Source organism: Myotis yumanensis, unplaced genomic scaffold, assembly GCF_028538775.1.
Source record: "Myotis yumanensis isolate MYYU_CA2020_CCGP unplaced genomic scaffold, mMyoYum1.0.hap1 SCAF_2, whole genome shotgun sequence".
In the NCBI taxonomy this organism is placed as follows: Eukaryota; Metazoa; Chordata; class Mammalia; order Chiroptera; family Vespertilionidae; genus Myotis; species Myotis yumanensis.
The window spans coordinates 175,744,233-175,768,342 of record NW_027223753.1 but is presented as its reverse complement, the minus strand read 5'-3'; the positions used below and the strand labels follow the sequence as shown (position 1 = coordinate 175,768,342).

At 43.0% G+C, this 24,110-nt stretch overlaps 1 protein-coding gene across 4 annotated transcripts in view; it reads right to left on the bottom strand.

Moving 5' to 3' along the window:
* Positions 1–24,110, bottom strand: part of MCF2L2 (MCF.2 cell line derived transforming sequence-like 2) — a 211,932-nt gene that overhangs the window by 92,385 nt on the left and 95,437 nt on the right. For all 4 annotated transcript variants that reach the window (XM_070406723.1, XM_070406722.1, XM_070406725.1 and 1 more), the window contains exons 13-14: positions 17,942–18,119; positions 7,203–7,294 (exon numbers count right to left, since the gene is read on the bottom strand). In XM_070406723.1, the coding sequence (XP_070262824.1) occupies positions 7,203–7,294; positions 17,942–18,119 (270 nt within the window). The remainder of the gene's footprint in view (positions 1–7,202; positions 7,295–17,941; positions 18,120–24,110) is intronic.

Genomic DNA, 24,110 nt, shown 5'->3' with positions numbered 1-24,110 from the left:
GTTCGCGCTTCTAGACTGGCTGTAGTTTCCCTTCATCTTTGAGTTCTAGGCTGAAAGCCAAAAAGATGTCAGAATTGTCGCCTGGAGTCCGATGCATGTTCGCTCCGTCTTGGTCATCTGTGTTGGACAGTGGCCACAGAACACAGGCAGCAACGACTGTTCTTCGTGTCAGTCACCCTCCTTCTCTCCCTCTTAATAACCTATGTGTTAGAGAGGACAAGCGCCTCCAGGTCTGGGCCTTCTCTCAAATGCTATTCTTGCTAAAAGTTAAAATGTATTTTGCAGACCAGATGAAAATAGGATGAGCCTGACAAGCCCCCAATCAGATACATGTAGCCAACTGCAAAGAAGCCAACAGGTGCTGCCTTTCTCCGCTGGCACCGTTGCTGCTCCCCACTGCTCCTTAGTCCATTGGAGGCTTTTGTTTATAGGAACTTGTGGGGCTCATTTTGGTTTTATGGAAATGCTATCTAATTACAAATAGCTGTAGATGACCAGGTGCTTCTGATGAACTAAAAATATGTATCTGATCTATGGGAAACTTCATGGGTTTCCCCATCAATGCTCTGGTCATGTAAATGATTACATATGGATACATTAAAAAAATAAGAAGAGTGGGTTTTTTTCCCCCCTTTAACTTGAACATTACCCCTGGATATTGCATTGAATGAGAGCTTTCCCATGTTTCCATGAGAGTAATACACTTGCTTTAATTCTTAAGCATAAGTGAATCCTGTATAATAAAAGGCTATTATGCAAATAGACCGAACGGTTGAACAACCAAACAACTGGTTGCTATGACATGCGCTGACCACCAGGGAGCACGTGCAGAACATGGCAGGCATTGGCCATGGGGGGGATGGTGGAGCAGGTGAATGGGGGAGCCAGACCAAAGCAGCACACAGGTCGCTGTCATCTGGGTGAGCCTCTGGTGGTTACCGAAAATTCTTTGCTCCTGCACTCCACGGCCCACCCGGCACTTGCACTTGCTGCTGGCACCCGGCGATGACCCCAATTGCTCAGTGCCATCAGCAGGTGTGAGTGGCGGCTGCCGGCCCCAATCGCCCGTCAGGGCTTCTCCCCCCTCCCTGCTCCTTAGGGGTGATCGGGGCAGGCAGCCGTCACTTGCACCCGCTGCCAGAGACGGCCCTACTCGCACCGACAGCCGGCGCAAGAGCCGCTGCTCAGACCTGCTGCCAGCACCTGACACTGGTCCTGATTGCTTGGTGCCATCAGTGGGTGTGAGCAGCAGCTGCTGACCCCGATCACCCCTGAGGGCTTCTCTACCTTCCCCTGCTCCTGAGGAGTGATCGGGGCAGCAGCCACCGCTCGCACCCACTGACAGCGCCGGCCCCGCTTGCATCTGCTGCTGGCGCCAGCCCCAATCGCTCCACACTGTCAGCGAGTGCGAGCGGGGCTGGCGCAGTCAGCGCATGGGAGCGGCGGTGGTGGGAGTGGGGCTGCCAGCAGACAGGGGACCCAGGGGCCGCGGCAGGAGGAGCTGGGTGGAAGCACGGAGGATGGGCCAAGAACCACCCCTGTGCCCACCGCAGCCTTGCGGCCCACAGTGCCTTTCAAGGTGCATGAATTCGTGCACTGGGCCCCTAGTATGAAATAAAACATGTGCTGAATGACTTATGAAGAATGCATTTAAAGCTATTTTAAATATGTTTTAATTGGTAAGACATTACTTATTAAGAAATTGGTTATTGAAGGAACCAAGATGGCAGCATAGGTAAACACCTGTACTTGCTGACTCTCACAACCACATCAAAATTACAACTAAAAGACAGAACAACTATCATCTAGAACCACGGGAAAGCTGGCTGAGTGGAAGTTCTACAACTAGAGAGGTAAAGAAGAAAGCGCATTGAGACTGGTAGGAAGTGCGGAGGAGTGGAGGCGTGGAACGGACTGGCACCGGGGTGCGCTGCTTTTTCAATTGGGAGGGAGACACAAGCTCTCACTTGCTCTGAACTCTAGTTCTGGGCGAGACTCTGGGGGACCCAGACACATACGGGGAGAAACTGGACTGTCTGGCATTGGGACAGGAACGGGAGGGCAGCTTTCTTTCAGATGGAGGTGCTCACAGCAGTCATTTTTCCTGCACCGAGACTTTTCCGGTGCAGGGCTGACTGGCAGCCATTGCTGTTTGCTCCGCCCAAGAGATTCCCTGAAACCCCGCCCCACCTAATTTAAAACCCCACCCAAGCTGTGGCAGCAGCTTTTGCATATGAATGGCCTGTCCTTTCTCAGCCTAAAACCTGTCAAACAGGCACCAGCATCAGCATGCCTTGCTACATATCTGGGTCTCATCTGGGCACTTCCAAACCCGATACAAAGAGGAGGAACCTGCAGATCTCTCTGTAGCTCCTGCTGGGTGGCCCCAGGCAGTGGCTGACTTTGCACTTCCTTGTAGATCCAAGAGCCAGTGTACCCAGTGGTCAGTGTGAGACTATACCAGATTACTACTCTTCACATCCATAAGTTAACACTTAAGGGGCAGACTCAGTGCACCAAAGCCCCTCTGAAGCAAGTCCTGCCCCATAAGCTCTTCCACTGTAGACACAGCTGGTCCTCACAGCCAATTGGCCTGGAGGTCAATTCCTCCCAGTGATACCAATAGCAATCAAGGCTTAACTACAACAAGACTGCCCACAGCCCACAAAAGGTTGCACCAAGAGTGTCTACCTCAGGTGACTGGGGAGGCTGAGCCACTGGGCCCTATAAGACACCTACCACACAAGGCCATTCTATCAATTCAAGGAGACTTACCAGCTACCCAATACATAGAAACAAACACAGGGAAGCAGACAAAATGCGGAGACAAAGAAAGATGTCACAAATAAAAGAAATGGATGAAAGCAAAATACTGGATATAGAGTTCAAAACCACAGTTATAAGGTTACTCAAGAATCTTCTAAAAACCTCCAAGGAACTTAGTGAGACATTCAAGGATCTTAGTGAGAATGCCCCCAAAAAATGGAAAAGGACCAGTCAGAAATTAAGCATACACTGACTGAAATAAAGAATAATATTCAGAGATTCAACAGTAGACTAGAGGATCCCAAGAATCAAATTAAAGATTTGAAGTACGAAGAAGTAAAAAACACCCAACCGGAAGAGCAAAAAAAAAAAAAAAGAATCCAAAAAATGAATATAGTGTAAAGAGCCTCTGGGACAACTTCAAGCATACCAACATCTGAATTATAGGGGTGTCAGAAGAAGAGAGAGAGCAAGATATTAAAAAACTATTTGAAGAAATAATGACAGAAAATTTTCCCTACCTGGTGAAAGAAATAGACTTACAAGTCCAGGAAGTGCAGAGAACCCCAAACAAAAGGAATCCAAAGAGGACCACACCAAGACACATCATCATTAAAATGCCAAGAGCAAAAGACAAAGAGAGAATCTTAAAAGCAGCAAGAGAAAAACAGTTACCTACAAGGACGTACCCATACGACTGTCAGCTGATTTCTCAACAGAAACTATGCAGGCCAGAAGGGAGTGGCAAGAAATATTCAAAGTGATGAATATCAAGAACCTACAACCAAGATTACTCTACCCAGCAAAGCTATCATTCAGAATTGAAGGTCAGATAAAGAGCTTCACAGACAAGAAAAAGCTAAAGGAGTTCATCACCACCAAACCAGGATTATATGAAATGCTGAAGGGTATTTCTTAAGAAGAGGAAGAAGAAGAAAAAGGTAAAGATAAAAAATTATGAACAACAAAGCGACAACAAATACATATCTATCAACAAGTGAATCTAAAAATCAAATGAATAAAAAAATCTTATGAACAGAACAAACTGGTGTATGTAATAGAATCAGGGGCATGGAAAGGGACAGACTGATGATTCTTGGGGGGAAGGGGATATGGGGGGTGTGGGAAGAGATTGGACAAAAATTTTACACCTACCGACGAGGACAGTGGGCGGGGGGGGCGAGGGCCTAGGGTGGGGTGGGACCCGGGTAGAGGGGAGCTATGGGGGGGAAAAAGAGGAACATCTGTAATAATCTGAACAATAAAGATTTTTTTTAAAAAAACAACCCAAAAAAAACCTTAAAAAAAAGAAGTTGGTTATTATACTCACTGTCCTAATCTTGTGGTAAAGATAGTCTTAAGAGTTTGCAAGTACTTCAGATTTACAAAACGGAATGAAAGAGAACATTATACAACCATCCTGCTGTGCCTTTAGTGCAATACAATAAAACTCTGAAATCAAGACTTACTTTCAGTGCATTGTTTTAAAGATTACAAATAGCAATTTCATGAACTTGCTTAATCCACAATAAAGACATATTACTGTCAATTAAAATAAGAAGAAGTCAACATGGAATTGACTAAATAGAATATAAAAGCAATGGCTACACCACCCTTTAGAGAAGACAGAGCTTTGGCTATGAATCCTGTCTCCTTTACTTGTTACAAGTAAATAAAACTACTTTGAAACAACCATGTCTTGTTCTTGAATGGAACACCCCAAGTGGCAAACCCCTTGAGTTTGGTAACAAATTTGGTGATTCAGATGGAACTCTCCTAAGTGACTCGCTCTCTGCCTGGTATGGATGCTTGGTGAAGCAGTCAGCAGTGGCAGCTCATCTGGGGTTTACTTGCTTGTGTCTCCACTGGACAGAGGGTCTGTTCTTTAGGATACTTCCACTTGGTGCTGACCATGAGAGTGGTTGCCTGGCCCTCCTCAACAGTGAAGTGGAGTGGCCATCTGAACCTGCTTTTTCAGGACTTCAGAAGGGAGGTGAGTAGGTCAGCCCCTGTGGCCACTTTAATTGGTGTTTCTATTCCCATTTTGGTCATGTCCTGGTAAATGATTACATATGGATACATTAAAAAAATAAGAAGAGTGGGGTTTTTTCCCCTTTTAACTTGAATATTACCTCTGTATATTGCATTGAATGAAAGATTTCCCATTTTCCCATCAGAGTAATATACTTGCTTTAATTCTTAAGTATAAGCAAATCCTATATAATAAAAGGCTAATATGCAAATAGACCGAACAGTGGAGCAACCGAACAGCCAAACAACCAAACAACCGGTCGCTATGATGTGTGCTGACCACCAGGTAGTTTTGGATCTGGATCGCTTGGTTTCTGGTTGGTCAGACAGGAACTGTCTCCAGGATGTCGGATTAAGGGCCCAAACTATATCTTAGTCTGGAGGGTTGAGGAATGCCTGTAGGACAATCCAAGACATCCTTGAGTGACAACCCTTGGTCTGGTATTCTTTGTGCATTGGCCTTGTTTGTCTTATCTGTCAATGTGCCGGCTATGGGAAACTCAAATTTGATTCCTAAATGCAGCTCCTTGGAGTGCATTCTTCAGGGCTGGATAAAAAGAGCCATTTATTTGACTTAAAGAAATTAATCTCTGACAGAAATGAAGAAATATAACAAATGTCAATGGCATGAAACTGCCTGTCTTGTCCCAGGCAGCCTTGCACCAAGCTGGGTTTGGGAGGCATTGTTTTCTAACTGTAGCGTCTTTGCTTCCTCAGGTTTCAGCATTTACTAACCATACACAGCTTCTCCCCTGAAACTCTGCTTTGCTTCCCCCAAGGAATGCACTTTCTGGAGCACCCGCAGCCAGCATGGAAGTCATGATGGGAAATGGGCCTGGCACCCCAACAACCTGAACAACCACGAGGTTCCCATCGGACAGGCGCACCACCTTCACCAAGGAAAACAAGCAAGTGAGCTCATGGTTTCCAGTGGAAGTGATCTGGGACCAGCAAGACTGGGTGTCAAAGGTTTGGCTGTGGGGCTCAGGGGCCAGTCTATCTAATGGTGTAAAATATATGCTTGGGGTTCTATGGAAAGAATTACTAGTTTTATCTATGAACTGTTTAAATAAGACTCCCACTGCTTCTCTTCAATTTTTCTTCAGTGATTTATAATTTTCTGAGCACAGGACTTTTACATCCTTGGTTAAATTTATTCCTAGGTGTTATTCTTTTTGAAGCAATTGTGAATGGGATTGTTTTCGTAGTTTCCCTTTCTGCTAGAACACTGCTGGTGTAGAAAAATGCACTGATTTCTGGATATTTATTTTGTATCCTGCTACATTGCCGAATTCGTTTATTAACTAAAGGAGTTTTACTTTCTCCTTTCCAATTTGGATGCCTTTTCTTTCTTCTTCCTGTCTGATTGCTGTGGCTAGGACTTCCAGTACTGTGTTGAATAAGAATGGTAAAAGCGGACATCCCTGTTTTGTTCCCAAACTTAAGGGACACACTTTTAGGTTTTGCCCATTGATATGATGATGTTGGCTGTGGATTTGTCATATATGGCCTTTATTACATTAAGGTATGTTCCCTCCATTCCCTCTTCGCTGAGAGTTTTTATTATAAATTGGTGCTGAATTTTATAAAATGCTTTCTCTGCATTTATTAATATGATCATGTGGTTTTTAATCCTTCATTTTGTTTATGTGGTGTATCACATTAATTGATTTGCAGATATTGTACCAACCTTGCATCCCCATAAATAGAACATAATATTAAAACCAAGAAAATGACATTGGCACAATCCATAGAGCTTACTCAGAGTTCACCAGTTATACATGCACTGTGTGTGTGTGTGTGTGTGTGTGTGTGTGTGTGTGTGTAGCTCTATGCATTTTTGTCATGTGCTTTTTTCTACATAAACTATACTCTGTTCTACCATTTTTTAATCCTCACCTAAGGATATGTTTTATTGACTTTAGAGAGAGAGGAAGAGAGAAAGAGAGAGTAAAACATCAATCAGCGGCCTCCCTCATGCACCCCAATGGGCACCAAACATGCAACCCAGGTATGTGCCCTGGCCAGCAACCAAACCAGCAACATTTTGGTGTATGGGATGATGCTCCAACCAACTGAGCCGCTTGGCCAAGGCTGTGCTACCAATTTTAAATATGAAGTCAGATTATGAGAATGAATAAAATGACTTCCTTCAATAGAACAATATCTATCAACAATTACGTGCATGACCAGTTTTCCATATTTACTTGTAATTAAGAAAGAAAAGGAAGAAATCCTACAAACCTCAGCTCGTGGGAGCACTAGTCCATGCTACATGCCTTTATAGGAATATTTTCTGGAGCTGATGATAGGCATGAAACAGGAGAACCTGATTTATTGATAATTATGGCAGCAACAGTCTCTCATGTCAGAAACCTCTATCAGTAAAAGGAAGGTGATCTTACCTTGCCTTCATATTTAGTCTCGTCATCTTCCTTTACCAGGGAGTCCAAATCTGTCTCTGCATAAGGTTCCGCAGATGTTTTCTGAAGAGGAGCTAAAGGGACAGAGAAAACTAACCATTAATTTGGTGATTTGGCTTAGTAATAACTCAGCACTTAGCCTGAACAAGCAGCTGGACTGCGTTGAGGCAGTTGATAAGCAAAGCTAAACTGAGTTGCTGTGATGGTTTCTGAGGTGGTAGGTAAACGTGGAGATGAAGGAGAGATGCAAACGTGGTATAGAGTCCTTGACTCCAGGCACTTGACATTGATCTGAAGAGACAAAGTCACATCCAACACCACTCGAAACATCCAACCACAACAAATCAGTAAATGATGTGATATGGTAAAAACCATAGCTTCCACCATTCCTATTTGTAAGGCCAGCTAAAGTATTACTTTCTTTATGAAATCTTCCTTGACTTTCAAACTTCACAAATTCCTTTATGCACTGCTGCTTGAGCATTTATATTTGTACTGTATTTGATGTTATTTTTGGATTTGAAAAGCTGATTCAAGTCTAGGTATCACATACTACTGAATATATTTTGCCATTATACAGTTAATTAATTTGTGATTATAGAAAATTTGAATAATACTAAAATTGTACTATTTTTGACCACTACCACTTGGTATATTTCCTTATAATCTTCTTTGAAATGCTCTTGCTCTCTCTCTTTACACACACAGACACACACACACACACACACACACACTCATACTATGATTTTATGAGGGGATGTCCATGCATGCCTTAGCCAGAAGGAGTTGGTGCTAATGTGATGATCTAGCAGTTGGACTCCAGAAAAGATGGAATCACATTTATTAGTGGATAATATGACCGTGGGCAGAACCAGTGGCTGAGTCAGGAAGGAATTGGGCTTCCTTGCTCTTGCTTTCTTCTCTCTGTCACTCTAATTCCCTCTCCCCTTCTCACTGGCTTCTCAGACATCTGGGAGATAACTTCTTTTCAGGCTCCATGGTCACTGGCTGTAAGATTGGAACTTACTGAGAGAGCTGCACTGGGGGTGATGGCTACAAGGCTAATATGTAAGTGGTACTTTCGTTCTTATTTGTCAGCGTCACTACCTTGTACCTATAGTTCCCTTGAGAAACTCAGAGGATACAGGTGATTAACTTGGGACAGGATTTGAGCATCTCTAGGTCCCATGGCCAGAATGCCATCCATCTAACGTCACAGTTACAATGAAGTATGGTAGCAACCATCTCGGGTAGAAACTGTAGTTTAACTCTAATCCTGTTGTTTGGCTTAACAACAGAAAAGTTACTTTGATTTTCTGAATTGTATAAATCATCCCATTCGATTAAATGCCTTATTGATTGTAATGTGAATATCCCATGGGTTGTGGTCATACTGGTCTTAGAAAGCACATTTTCCTTTACCTGGGAAGGACAGCACAGTTATCCCAAGGTCAGAGGGCTCTAGGCCCAAAACTGTAATTTAGATAACATGCCTAAGTTTAACCCAGGTTACCCAAGGGCTCTAGACCCAAAACTGTAATTTAGATAACATGCTTAATTCTGCTTCTGTAAACTGCTTTTTTGAGAACCAGGTTCCTCATTCCAAACCCTGGGATGTAATCAATACCTTTGTGATTTTTTGCCTATATAACCTTGGAGCTGTGACCATCTTGTTGCTATGAGATTTGGGGATTGGCCCCTCATAGTCCTGGATTGCAATAAATGTGACTCTTTAATTCGACTTCTTGAGGCGTCCTTCTGTGATTCGCGGGGTACATTACAACAATATCATCCTGATTCTTCTCTGTGGTGGCCTAGATGGAGGTTGACCATCTAACTTTCAGAAGCCCTTTGCTACCCTCCGGTTCTGTGAGCCAACTGGAAGCAGCTTGGCCTTGCTATGGGTTTTTCATGGAGGTCATATTGAAATATGGAGTGAAGTACATGTTTGCTGTCCCAGGTTATATGACCACTGAAGCTACTCTACAACAATGGGCAATCCTCTGGGCTCCTCCCTTACTTTCTTCAGGATCTCTGTAAGCTGAGAGATTCCAGGTATGACAACTGGATGCTAGAAATGCATTCACTATAATTGGCAAAACCCATGACGGAGAAGCGCCTGCTCTTAACACTATTAAGTACAGTGACAAAATTAGAGGCAGGGATGTGGGAGCCATACTGCCATCATTTAAGTCTTGTTCTTTCATCTACGAGATACACATTATGGAGGAATCTTTGTGCCTTAGCTTCTTCAACCAGAAAGTAGGGGATAATGAGAAAGCCTATTGGATCAAGTCACTAGGAGGCTTTAATGAGTTAATATGTACAAAGTGTGTAGATCATGGTAAGCACTCAGTACATTTTAGCTATTATCATAGCTACATGGCATTAACAATATTTTTCCACATTCCTTGTTTAATTTCAGAGAGGTTAAATGTGGTACCCCAGACAACCAGCTAATAAGAGTCAGACCTTGCCTTTCAGCTCCCATCGCTAAGCTCCCTGCTATGTTCCTTACACTGTGAAATGAGTTTATCTTGGCACAGACTCAGTTGCTAAGGAATCGGACAAATGTGTTTGAAAATCCTGTGAGCGACCTGCCTGGGTAGAGTCCACGCTCAGTAGTTACTCTCCAAAACAAAAGCAGAGGCTTGTTCTGCAGAAGGAGCGCGTCGCTGGACCAAGGTCAGTGGTACCCGTTCAGACATGACGAATCTCTATTTACCTGAGCAGGGTCATTACCTATTTTGAAATCATGTATTTGAAAAGCTGAGAAATAATCCATCATTCCTGCTTTGTTTATTTATAACAAACACATATCCCTTAAAATAAGGAGAGAGGCAAAGTGGTGGAAGCTAAGTTATTCACCTCTAATAATTTAGAAGGAAACATAATTTACTTTTGGCAAAGAGCCCTAGATGAGAGATCGGGAGAATCAAGTCCTGTTCCCAGCCATCCAAGAGGGAAGTCTCCATGGGTGCCAGCGTTTGTGTGTATCTGTGGTATGTGCCTGTAAGTGTGTCTGAGTATGCGTGTTGAGTGTGTTGTGTATGTGTGTGTGTATGGAAAATCCAGGAAAGAAATGCACTAAACTATTTACAAGGCTTACTTCTAAAAAACTGGAATATATAAGAGACAGTTGTACTAAATGGAGAATTATCAAAGGACCCCATAATTTTCAGGTAACTAACAAATGAAAGAATTAGTTGCAAATAATGCTGCACAACAAGAAATGCTAAAAGAATTTTTTCATCTTGAAGTGAAATGACACAAGATGGTAATTCAGTTAAAGGAATAAAGAACACTGAAAATGGTGACTAGGATGGTAAATATAAAATAATGTATATATTTTTTCCTTTCTCTTAATTTCTTTAAAAGATACATGATTGCTTATAGCAAAAATTCATAACACGATATTGGGGGATTTGACATATGTAGATGCAAGATTTATGATAGGAATAGCACAGAGGATGGGTGGGAGGTGTGTGAAACTATACTGCTGCAAATTTCCTATATTTTACTACAACATTAACTCAAAGTAGATTGACACAAATTAAGGATGCATATGATAATACCTAAGAGGAGCATCTGGGGAAAAACAGTGCAAAGATGTATGTATGCTAAAAAGTCAATAGAAGGATTAAAAAGGAAGACTACAAGAATTTGCTAACCCAAAAGTAAGTAGGAAAAGAGGAAGAGAGAAATAAATAAAACATGAGACAAGTAAACCACAAATAATAAAATAGTAGCTCTAAATCCAACTGTGTCCTTAATTACATTGTATATAAATAGACTAAACACTCCAATTAGAAGGCAGAGGTTAACAGAATGTATTTAAAAAAGCAAGATCCAACTATATGCTGCCTACAAGAAGTATACTTTAAAAAGAAAAACAAATAGAAGAATGGAAAAAGTGTCTCATGCAAACACTAAGCATAAGAAAGCTGGGATGGCTGTATTAATATAGACTTTAAGACAAATAGCTTTATTAAAGATAAGGAAGAAAGGAGAGACATTTTATAATTATAAAAGGGCCAGTACATCAGGAAGATAAAACAACTATGAATGTGCATTTTCTTTTTTTTTCTTTTTTAAAATATATTTTATTGATTTTTTTACAGAGAGGAAAGGAGAGGGACAGAGAGTTAGAAACATCGATGAGAGAGAAACATCAATCAGCTGCCTCCTGCACATTCCCTACTGGGGATGTTGCCCGCAACCAAGGTACATGCCCTTGACTGGAATCCAACCTGGGACCCTTGAGTCCATAGGCCAACGCTCTATCCACTGAGCCAAACTGGTTAGGGCTGAATGTGCATTTTCTTAATAACGGCATTTCAAAATAATGAAGCAACAAATGACATATGCATCATTTCCAAGAGTGGTTTCTCCCAGAATGTATGATTGTTTAACACTTCAAAATAATCACAGTAATTCACTATATTAACAAAAAGGGAGGAAATCATATACTCATCTCAATATATAGCACCAAAAAAAGCATCTGAAAAATTTGACAATCATTCACGATGAAAACTTTCATCAAACTAAAAATGGAAAGGAATGTCCTCAACCTGATAAAAAGGTATCTATAAAAAGCTTACTAACATCATACTTTAAGTGAAACATGAATTCTTTCCCTTAATATTAGGAAAATGCAGCAATGGCTGCTCTTACCACTTCTATTCAACATTGTACTGGAGGTGGGGGGGGGGGGAGTCATAGAGATTGAAATAGAAGTAAAATTGTCTCTTTCATAGATGATTGTATTTTCATTTAGAAATATATTCCTATTAAGAGTTATATATGGTAATTCTGTTTACTATAGGGTTAAAAAACATTAAATTCATAAGATCTTTTCATTACAAACTACTATGTTGCCAAGAGAAATTAAAGAGGACCTAAATAAATGGAGAATTATATAATATTTATGAAATTGGAAGACTCAATATTGGTATAATAACAGTTCTCCCCAAAGTGATCTATATAGTTAGTGCAATCTCAATCATAATCCCAGCAGAAATCAAAGGGGATTCTAAAATGTATATGGAAATGAAAAGATCCTAAAATAGCTTTAAAAATCTTCAAAAAGAACAAAGTTGGAAGACCTACACTACCTGATCTCAAGGTTTAGTAATAAACTATAGTAATCAAGACCATGTGGAAGAATAAACTCAAAATGGATAAAAGACTTATCTGTAAGCCACAGAACCATAAAAGTCCTAGAAGAAAGCATAGAGAGTAAAATCTCAGACATCTCTCATAGCAATACTTTTGATGACATATCTCCTTGGGCAAGGGAAACAAAGGAAAAAATAAGCAAATGGGATTACATCAAAGTAAAAAGGGTTTGCACAGCAAAAGAAACCATCAACAAAATGAAGACAATGCACTGAATGAGAGAGCATATTCGTCAATGATACATCTGATAAGGGGTTAATTTCCAAAATATATAAACAACTTATACAACTCCACACCAGGAAGACAAAACAACTCAATTAAAAAAATGGCAATGGACCTGAATAAACACTTCTCCAAAGAGGACTTACAGATGGCCAATAGACATGTGAAAAAATGCTCAATGTCACTAATAATCAGAGATATGCAAATTAAAACCATAATTAGATATCACCTTACACCTGTCAGAATGGCTATCACCAATAAGTCAACAAACAAGTCTTGGTGAAGATGTAGAGAAAAGGGAACTCTAACATACTGCTGGTAGGAATGCAGATTGGTGCAGCCACTGTGGAAAACAGTATGGAGTTACCACAAAATATTAGATAGAAATGCCTATAAACCAGTGATCCCACTTCTGGGAAAATATCCTTAGAAACCCAAAGCACAAGTGCATCCCTATGTTCATTGCAGCATTATTTACAACTAGAGGACTGGTGCACAAAAATTTGTGCACTCGGGGGGGAGAGGGGGGCCCCTCAGCCCGGCCTGTGCCCTCTCGCAGTCTGGGACCCCTCGGGAGATAACGACCTGCTGGCTTAGGCCTGCTCCCGGGTGGCAGAGGGCACGCCCAATCCCTAGGTGCAGCCCCTGGTCGGGCTCAGAGCAGGGCTGATTGGGGAGTTGGGGCGCTGCCCCCTGCCATGCACAGAGCAGGGCGGATCGGGAGGTTGCAATGCCACCCCTAATCACCCTCAGGGTAGGGCCGATTGGGGGGTAGGGGCACTGCCCCCTGTCACACTCAAGACAGGGTCGATGGGGAGGTTGCGGCGCCACCCCCTGTCACGCACAGAGCAGGGCCAATCAGGGGGTTGGGGCACTGCCCCCTGTCACGCTGATCCCGGTGCCGGGAGGCCTCGCAGTTCCGCTGATCCCGGTGCTGGGAGGCATATTACCCTTTTACTATATAGGATAGAGGCCTGGTGCATGGGTGGGGGCCGGCTGGTTTGCCCTGAAGGGTGTCCTAGATCAGGGTGGGGGTCCCGTTAGGGTTCCTCGCCAGCCTGGGTGAGGGGCTGATGGCTGTTTGCAGCTGGTCACACCCCCTTCAGGGTGGGGGTCCCCACTGGGGTGCCTGGCCAGTCTGGGTGAGGGGCTGAGGGCTGTTTTCAGGCTGGTGGGTGACTGAAGCTCCCAACCGCTCCTTTTTTTCTTTTCTTTTTTTATTCTGGGCCAGCTTTAGCTCTGAGGCTTGGCTCCAGCTCTGAGGCCTCAGCTGCTGAAAGCAGGTATCTGGTTTGTTTGGGTTCTATAATCTAAACACTGTTTCAACTCCAGCTCTGAGATCCCGACTGGCTGAAAGTAGGTTTCGGGTTTTGTTTAGCTTCTATATTTGTAACAATGTTTCAAACTGCAAGCTCAGAGACCGGCAGCAGCAGGCAGGGAACGTTGGCTTCCTCCGTCACTGAAGCAAGCAAGCCTCATGTTCGCTTCAAGCTGCCTGGCTGCCGGCCACCATCTTGGCTGGCAGTTAATTTGCATATTGCCCTAATTAGCCAATGGGAAGGGTAGTGGAGGTACGGCTAATTACCATGTTTCTCTTTTATTAGATAGGATAGCCAAGATCTGGAAATAGCCCAAGTACTCATCAGCAGATGAGTGAATAAAAAAAAAAGCTGTGGTGGGAGAAACCAAGATGGCGGCATAGGTAAACACCTGAAATTGCTGCCTCGCACAACCACTTCAAAACTACAACTAAAAGACAAAACAGACATCATCCAGAACCACAGGAAGGCTGGCTGAGTGGAAATTCTACAACTAGAAGGAAAGAGAAAAGCACACTGAGACTCAGAGGAGGTGCGGAAGTAAAGTGCAGAGGTACGGAGGCGCGAGCGTGTGGAAAGGGCTGGCAATGGAGGACGCCAGTGTCTTTTTCAATCAGGAGGGAGTCACAAGCTCCCGAATGCTCTGAACTCCAGTTCTGGGCGAGTCTCTTGGGACCCAGGACTCATACGGGAAGAAACTGAACTGTCTGGCATCAGGCAGAACTCGAGGGCAACTTTCTCTCAGAGGTGCTTGCAGCGATTACCGGGACACTGAGACCCGGGGGCCTCTTAGGGGAGGGCTGAGGATCAGCCATAGCTGTTTGCTCCGTCCTGTTGATTCCCTGAGACCCCGCTCCACCCAAGCTGCAAGCAGTGGCTTTTGCATATGAATGGCCTGGCCCTTTGAGATCTAAAATTACCTAACAAACTGCAGCTGGGTCAGAGAGACCCAGAACATCCAAAAGAAGGCCCAAGGCCCCACAGCAGCTTGCATTGCTTCACAGCTGGGCCTCATTGGGCACCTCCAAACCCCAAACAAAGAAGAGGAATCTGCAGATATCTCTGTAGCTCCTGCGGGGTAGCCTCAGGCAGAGGCTAAATTAGCACCTCCTTAGAGATCCCAGAGCCAGTGTACCCAGTGGTCAGATTGGGACCATCCAGATTACAACTCCTCACATCCATAAGGGACACACTCAGGGGGCAGACTCAGTGAGCACCAAAGCCCCACTGAAGCAAGTCTTGCCCCATAAGGGTGTCTTCAGCACAGAAGTTCTCCCACTGTAGACACAGCTGATTCACAGACAATTGGCCTGGAGGTCAATTCCTCCCAGTGATACCAACAACAATCAAGGCTTAACTACAACAAGACTGTGCATAAAACCCACAAGGGGTGCACCAAGAGTGTCTACCTCAGGTAATTGGGGAGGCTAAGCCACTGGGCCCTATAGGACACCTAACACAGAAAGCCACTCTATCAACACAGGGAAGCATAAAAAATGTGGAGACAAAGAAACAAGTCACAAATGACAGAAATGGAGGAAAGCAAACTACTAGATATAGAGTTCAAAACCACACTTTTAAGGTTTTTCAAGAATTTTCTAGCAACCGCCGATAAATTTAGAGAGACCCTCAAGGATATGAAAAAGGACCAACTAGAAATTAAGCATACACTGACTGAAATAAAGAATATTATACAGAGTTCCAACAGCAGACTAGAGGATCGCAAGAAGCAAGTCAAAGATTTAAAATACGAAGAAGCAAAAAACACACAACTGGGAAAGCAAAAAGAAAAAAGAATCCAAAAATATCAAGATAGTGTAAGGAGCCTCTGGGACAACTTCAAGCGTACCAGCATCCGAATTATAGGGGTGCCAGAAGAAGAGAGAGAGCAAGATATTGAAAAACTTATTTGAAGAAATGATGACAGAAAACTTCCCCTACCTGGTGAAAGAAATAGACTTACAAGTCCAGGAAGCGCAGAGAACCCCAAACAAAAGGAATCCAAAGAGGACCACACGAAGACATATCATAATTAAAATGCCAAGAACAAAAGACAAAGAGAGAATCTTAAAAGCAGCAAGAGAAAAAAAAGTCAGTTACCTACAAGGGAATACCCATACGATTGTCAGCTGATTTCTCAACAGAAACTATGCAGGCCAGAAGGGAGTGGCAAGAAATATTCAAAGTGATGAATAGCAAGAACCAACAACCAAGATTACTCTACCCAGCAAAGCTACCATTCAGAATTGAAGGTCAGATAAAGAGCTTCACTGATAAGAAAAAGCTAAAGGAGTTCATCACCACCAAACCAGTATTATATGAAAAGCTGAAAGGTATTCTTTAAGAAGAGGAAGAAGAAGAAAAAGGTAAAGATAAAAATTATGAACAACAAATACATATCTATCAACAAGTGAATCTAAAAATCAAGTGAATAAAAAATCTGATGAACAGAGTAAACTGGTGAATATAATAGAATCAGGGGCATAGAAATGGAGTGAACTGACTATTCTTGGGGGGGAAAGGGGTGTGGAGGGTGTGGGAAGAGACTGGACAAAAATCATACACCTGTGGATGAGAATAGTGGGAGGGTAAGGGCAGAGGGTGGGGTGGGAACTGGGTGGAGGGGAGCTATGGGGGGAAAAAAGAGGAACAACTGTAATAATCTGAACAATAAAGATTTATTTAAAATAAAAAAAGCTGTGGCCCTAGGTCAGTGATGGCGAACCTTTTGAGCCTGGCGTGTCAGCATTTTGAAAAACCCTAACTTAACTCTGGTGCCGTGTCACATATAGAAATTTTTTTGATCTTTGCAACCATAGTAAAACAAAGATTTATATTTTTGATATTTATTTTATATATTTAAATGCCATTTAACAAAGAAAAATCAACCAAAAAAATGAGTTCACGTGTCACCTCTGAGACACGTGTCATAGGTTCACCATCACTGCCCTAGCTGGTTTTGCTCAGTGGATAGAGCATTGGCCTGTGGACTGGAGGGTCCCAGGTTTGATTCCAGTCAAGGGCACATGCCTGGTTGTGGGCTCCATCCCCAGTAGGGGGCGTGCAGGAGGCAGCCAATCAGTGATTCTCTTCATTGATGTTTCTATCTTTCTCTCCCTCTCCCTTCCTCTCTGAAATCAATAAAAACATATATATTTTTTTAAAAAGCTATTATACAGTTACACAATGGAATACTATGTGGCTATATAGAATAAGGAACTCTTACATTTTGTGGCAGCATGAATGAACCTGGAGATTATTATGCTAAGTTAAATAAACCAGTCAGAGAAAGATAAATGCCATATGATCTCATTTACATGTGGAATCTAATGAACAAAATAAACCAAGAACAAAATAGAAACAGAGGGATGGTTACATGGAACAGACTGACAACTGTCAGAGGTGAATAGGGTTGAGGGATTGGATGAAAGAAAGTGAAGGGGTTAACCATAGACACAGACAACAGTGTGGTGATAGCCAGAGGCTAGGTGGAGGTGGGCAAAGTTGGGGGGAATCGGGAGGGAAAGAGACTTTGCTTGCGGCAATAGGCACACGATGCAATGTGCAAAGGATGTTTTATTGAATTGTACACTTGGGACCTGTATGGTTTTGCGAACCCCAATATATTAAATTTAAAAAAAAAAACTTATGTGGCATTATAATAAGGACTTACCTATTTCTTTAATCTTTTCAAAGAACCAACTTTACCACTCCATTGCTAATAGAATCTGGTGGGACTTTAAAAGGTCCTTATGAAGTCTATTTTATGCAGATGTTACTTGCGCATTTTTATTATTCCTCTGCTAGACCATGAGCTTCTCCTTGCATCTAGGCACTTAGTTTTATCAAACTTTATAAGTTCCTCAATGCCTGTAGCATTTTATATCTGTGGTTTATTTTAAATACTATCTGTCAAATCAACAACCACTGTTCATCTTAAATAACCACAATGTCTACCCTCATGAAACAACACCACAAAGCTTCCTTCCCCAAACAACCTACCCATGGCGGAAGGCTGGCTGGTTTTTGGTGACACCCATTTTGTGGAGGACTCAGGATGGGGGGCCACAGGTTGCACTGGACGAGTCTGTCTGGCTGCCAGTTTCATCAGACTCACTTGCCTCTTGTGAAAAATTTCCTGTACGTCTCCCAGCTTCTGTAGGACTTTCTGGGTGTTGGCCTGCAGGAACAAAAGCAAATCATGAGATTTCTCTGCACTGAGCCTGAGGACATGACTCATTTCCTTTCACCCATCTCCCCCTTTCCCCACGCCCAACCTCCCTCATAGGCAAGTCATCCATGTCTCACCTTGCACCAGAATGTGCTTCTAGGAGTCTGAATCTCCCATGGATTGGCAACGACTGTGTTTCACTACTGCATCTCCAGAGCAGAGTAGTACTCGCTAAATATATGGTGAGTGGATAAATGTTCACTCAGCCCTGTCCATTAATGTAGAAAAGGGTGCCATAGGCCATGGACAAAGGGCATTAGGACAACTTACAGAACAGGGGAATTTAAAAATAAAGAATATACCCTGAATAAAGGCCTTGATGGATAAAAGAGTTTAAGTGTTCTGGGGGAAAGAATTGGGTAAGTTCTGAAACAGGATCAAGAAAACCACAAGCACCTGTAATTAAAAAACACACACAACAGCCCAGTTGTTATGGCTCAGTGGTTGAGCATCAACCTATGAATCAGGAAGTCACAGCTCGATTCCCAGTCGGGGCACATGCCCAGGTTGTGCACTACATCCCCAGTAGGGGAAGTGCAGGAGGTAGCCGATTGATGTTTCTCTCTCATCATTGATGTTTCTATTGCTCTCCCTCTCTCTTCCTCTCTGAAATCAATAAAGAATCCTATATAATAAAAGGCTAATATGCAAATTGACCAAACGGCAGAACAACCAGTCGCTAATGACGCACACTGATCACCAGGGGGAAGATTCTCAAGGCAGGAGCTGCCCCCTGGTGGTCAGTGTGCTACCATAGGGGGAGCGTCACTCAGCCAGAAGCCCTGAGCCTGGCTCACAACTGGCGAGCACAGTGGCGGTGGTGGGAGCCTCTCCCGCCTCTGTGGCAGCACTAAGGATGTACGAATGCCAGCTTAGGCCCCAGTCGGACATCCCTCAAGGGCTCCTGGACTTCGAGAGGGCACAGGCTGGGCTGAGGAACCCCCCCCCGCCCCTTTCCCCGCTAAGTGCACGAATTTCATGCACTGGGCCTCTAGTATATATATTTTAAAAACCCACACAACACATTTAAGTGTTATTCAGTGTGACTCCTTCTCTCTAAGTAGGAAAGAAAGAAACTGAAGAAATACCAGGGGAGAAATGAAACTCACAGACATTTCCAAAACTGACTACATGCTCTAAAGCAGGGACTCAGGAAATAAGAAACAAGACCCAAATGTCTTTGAGTTTCACCAAGGCCTGAATTCAGCTGAATGTTTCTTTTGGCCTCACTTGCAGCATGACATCCCTCTAGCTCTGGTGGATCAAGGAAAGTGGGTACCTTTTCTTTGTCCTGCTGACTCTGACATCTGTCTCGTGGATGATTTTAACCATCACAAAAGGGACCCAGAATTAGAAGAGTTATGCAGGGTGCTTTGAGGATGCCTAATTCTGAAAGTACAAGCTCAGCACACACACACAGAGGTTGCCACATTTTGCAACTATACAAGTAAATTTGTCTTTTTTTTTATGCTGGGCCATCTTCTGAGGGAAGGAGCCAGTATCTTGGAGGCAGGACAGGAGTGTCAGTTATAGAAAAACTGTTCCGCCCTGTCAAGGCTGACCTCTGCATCAAGAGCTGGGGCTCGTCTCACTCTTTGGTGGGCCCGAGTGCAGACCTGCACTGTCTATCTAGTAACCACTAGCCTATGAGGCTCTTCAGCACCTGAAATGTGTCTGGTGTGAACTGAGCTGTGGGAAATACACACTGGATTTTGAAGACTTCTCATGCAAAAAGAATATAAAATATCTCACTCATTTTTTGTATCAATTGTATGTTGCAAGGATGTTTCCGATATAGGTTAAATAAAACATTATTAAATTTGATTTCACTTGTTTCTTTTCACTTCTTAAAATGTGACTACTAGAAAATCTCATTAGTTCACATATGTGACTTGCACTATATTTCTTTTTTTAAATATTTTTTTATTGATTTTCAGAGGCAGAGGAAGGGAGAGAAATAGAAACTTTGATGAGAAAGAAACATCATTGATTGGCTGCCTCCTGAACGCCCCCGACTGGGGATCGAGCCCAGAACCTGGCATGTGCCCTAACGGGGAATTGAACCTCTTGGGGCTGGGCTGATGCTCAACCACTGAGCTACACCAGCCAGGCTGCACTATATTTCTATTGGACAGGTTGGTTAGACTAGGGTTTAGCAAACTTTTCGGTAAAGGTCCAAACAGTAAAACTCTTCAGGCTTTGCAGGCCATCTGGTCCTTGAGGTAACTCCTGTACTTGGCTGTTGCTGTATAAAAGCAGTCATAGAACATAGGGAATACAGAAACGAACGAGTGTGGCTGTGTTCTGATGGAACTTGACATACAAAAGTAGACGGCAAGCCCCTCTGGCCCACAGGCTATACTTTGCTGACCCCTGGACTAGATTAAGCTCAGGGTCTGTGATGAAAGAGTCTCTTCAGAGAATGTGCCCCTGGCCTCAGGAAGCACGGCTGAACAACGCACCGGAGGTTCTGAGAACACAGCTATGAGTCCATGTCCCAAAAGAAACCAAATTCCCTTACGTCAGGGTGATGGCAATGTCAGTTTGATGGTGATCAGCCACTACTACCTGCCCTGGTGGCCCAGTGATGAGTTTGAGGAAACTGAGACTTGGGTGTTAACTGCTGCAGAAAGAGGACATCTGACTGGATGGATGACTGTCAAATTGATGATGTACGCTGTGCATCCCTGGTGTGAGGTCAGTGCCACATGCTAGAACCCAACGACTCACCGTGTGGACCGGACAGGACTCGAATCATCTTTGCTCTTTTGGATCTATCCCTTAAGACCCCAGAGTGAACCCTGCAAATGGTTCACTGAATTAAACTGAGGCATTCAGAGACCCTAAATTCCTAAGCTCAAACCAGGGGGAGGTTGGTACAAGATTAACAACTGCATTCCCCCTTTTCTCCTATTTTTACTTGAAAGTCCACTCTCCATACCACAATCTGAATGATCTTTTTCCTTTTTTTTTCAGAATTATCTTTCTGAAAGCTAAATCTGATCATGTAATTCACCTGTTCAAAAGCCCTGCAGTGACACCTCACGCCTCATCCTGCAGCACCAGGCTCTTCATACTTGATCCTGACCACTGCCCGCCTTGTGTGCCCCTCTGTCCCTCCATTTTATATGCTCTTGGACCTAGGAGCATTGCTGGGGAAATGTTTGTCTTCCACTCCACTGTCAGCACCGTGACTTCGGGCTCTGTACTGGACTGTGTTCTCAGAATAAAGCACAAACTGGGTACCAATAAACATTTGAAGAACTGAATTTTGCAATTTGCTACTGAGATTGTGTCATTCTTTACACGGGGCGCTGAGAGCGAATGAGGGAGAAAAATCAAAACAGCGGCACTAAGGGGGCAGCTCAATCACCATGTACTAGGGAAATGCCTCGAGGAGCCTCAGACAGAGACAGGTGGCTGCTATAACAACAACAGTGTAATGGCTGATGTTGTGTTGATAATCGTTATGTCTGAAATGTAACAGATTCAACCTTTTAGACTTAGAGTACCAGCTTTTTAGAAACAAATTTTATTTTTTAGAATAGTTTCAGATTTACAGAAAAATTGCAAAATAGTATAAAGAGTTCCCATATACTCCACAGTCACTTTCCACTATTATTAACAGCTTACATTACTATGGTACATTTGTTATAATTAATCAATCAATACTGATACATTATTCTGATTTTTAAAAAAATTATTAAATAAAGTACATACTTTATTAAATAAAGTACAAAATTATTAAATAAGGTACATTACTATTAAATAAAGTACATACTTTATTTAGGTTTCCTTACTGTTTACCTAATGTGCCTTTTTCTCCCCCAGGGTCCCATCAAGATACCATATTACATTTAGTTGTCATAACTTCTGCTCCTCTTGGCTGTGACCAGTTCTCAGCCTTTCCTGGTTTCTGATGACCTTGACGCTTTGAGGAGTATTGGTCAGGTATTTTGTAGACTGTCCTTCGGTTGATATCTCTCTACTGTTTTTCTCATGATTAAACTGAAGTTACGTTTTTTGGGGGGAGAAGACCATAGACGTGCCATTTTTATCACATCACATCATACCATGTGCATGACTTAATACTGTTGATGTTGACCTTGATCACCTGGCTGGGGTAGTGTATTAGTTTTCTCCGCTGTGAAGCCATTCTTCCATCTCTCCTTTCCCATACTGTACCCTTCGGAAGAAAGTCACTATGTGTAGCCCCCACTTAAGGAGGGGAAGTCTTGCTCCACCTCCACGAGGGCTAAGTATCTACATAAATAATTTGGAATTCTTCTGCACGTGAGATTAGTTTCCTCTCCCCTCTCTATTTATGTATGTATTCCACCACTTATTTATATCAGCATGGAGTCATGGAGATCTATTTTATACTTTGGGTTGTAATCCAATACTACTCTATTAATTCTGTTGCTCAGATGGTTCCAGCTTTGGCCATGGGGAGCTCTTTCGATTGCCTCCTATGTCCCACCACTGTGGTTTGTTTTACTTTTTAGCAATTCCTGACTTTTTGACATTCTACCTGGTAAGATGTTCCCAAGATCACCTTGTATATTTCCTGCCCCAGTCCTAGAATCAGTCATATCTCCAAGGAGCCTGGGTCTCTTTTCTTGGAGAATAGTATTAGAAACCAAGCTCTGGGTGCTAGGTGTGCTCATTGATATTGGTGTCTCATTGTTTCTAGGCCCTCTCTGCTACCCAAGTAAAGAGAACCATGTGTCTACACCAACCTGTATATACATATACCTTGGAATATTTTTATATGTGTAAAGTACCAGTTCTGACAACAAAGTCATTACCCCTCAGTGGGTAAAACATTCTCTGACACATAGTATATTTAATCTTATAACCTAGAATTTTACTTCAAACTAAAAGAATAGATAGGCTTTGGGGATATTTTGGTCTGTTTCATTCTTTTTAAAAATTATATATTTTTCTTGATTTCAGAGAGAAAGGGAGAGGGAGAGAGAGATAGAAACATCAATGATGAGAAAAAATCATTGATTGGCTGCCTCCTGCAGATCCCCCACTGAGGATCCAGCATGCGACCCAGGCATATGCCCTTGACCAGAATCGAACCCAGGACCCTTCAGTCCGCAGGCCAATTCTCTATCCACTAGCCAAACCGGCTACAGCTGTTTTATTTTATTTTTTTTATAAAAAAATTATTTTAGAGAGAGAGGAATGGAGAGGGAGAGAGAGAAAAACATTGATCAGTTGCCTCCCAAATGCACCCTGACCAGGGATAGAACCCACAATCTGGGTATGCGTCCTAACTGGGAATCGAACCTGTGACCTTTCAGTGTAGTGGTATATATTTCTCCACCAGTGTCTAGTATTCCTTTGCCCAAGGCCACAGCCTTTATTAGCTGCCTCTCTTACAGTCACAGCTGCATCGCTTCCAAGGACCCCTTTGCCTTTCAGGATTAGGAGTGGTAACTGCTCCCTGTTTCTTGCTAGCCCCAAGGGGCTTCACCATCCCTGTTGAATTGTCTGTATTTTTGTAAAAACTGCCTATATCAAACTCCCTAAAAATAGGTGAATCAGATTCTCAAAAGGGTCCATGACTCAAAAGAGGTGAAGAAGCCTTTCGAGCAGAGGTACGTGCAAAGTGATGTGGGTATCCGAGGAAGGTGTGCTATCCATAACTCGCTGGCTTCACAGAAGAGTGCCCCTCTCAAATGCAAATCAGATCAAGTTATTCCCCTGCTTAAATTCTGTAGTGGCTTCCCGCTGCTCTTAGAAGAAAGGCCAAACTCCTTAAAACGGCCCACAGAGCCCCACCTCGTCTTTCCCTCTCTAATCTTACCCCAAACACTCTTTGTCTGCTCTCTGTACTCCAGCCACCCTGACCCTTGAGTTCTGCAGTTGCGCCAGGCTCCCTCCAGCCCTGCAGCCTCTGCACATGCTATTCCTTCAGACTGAAAAGGA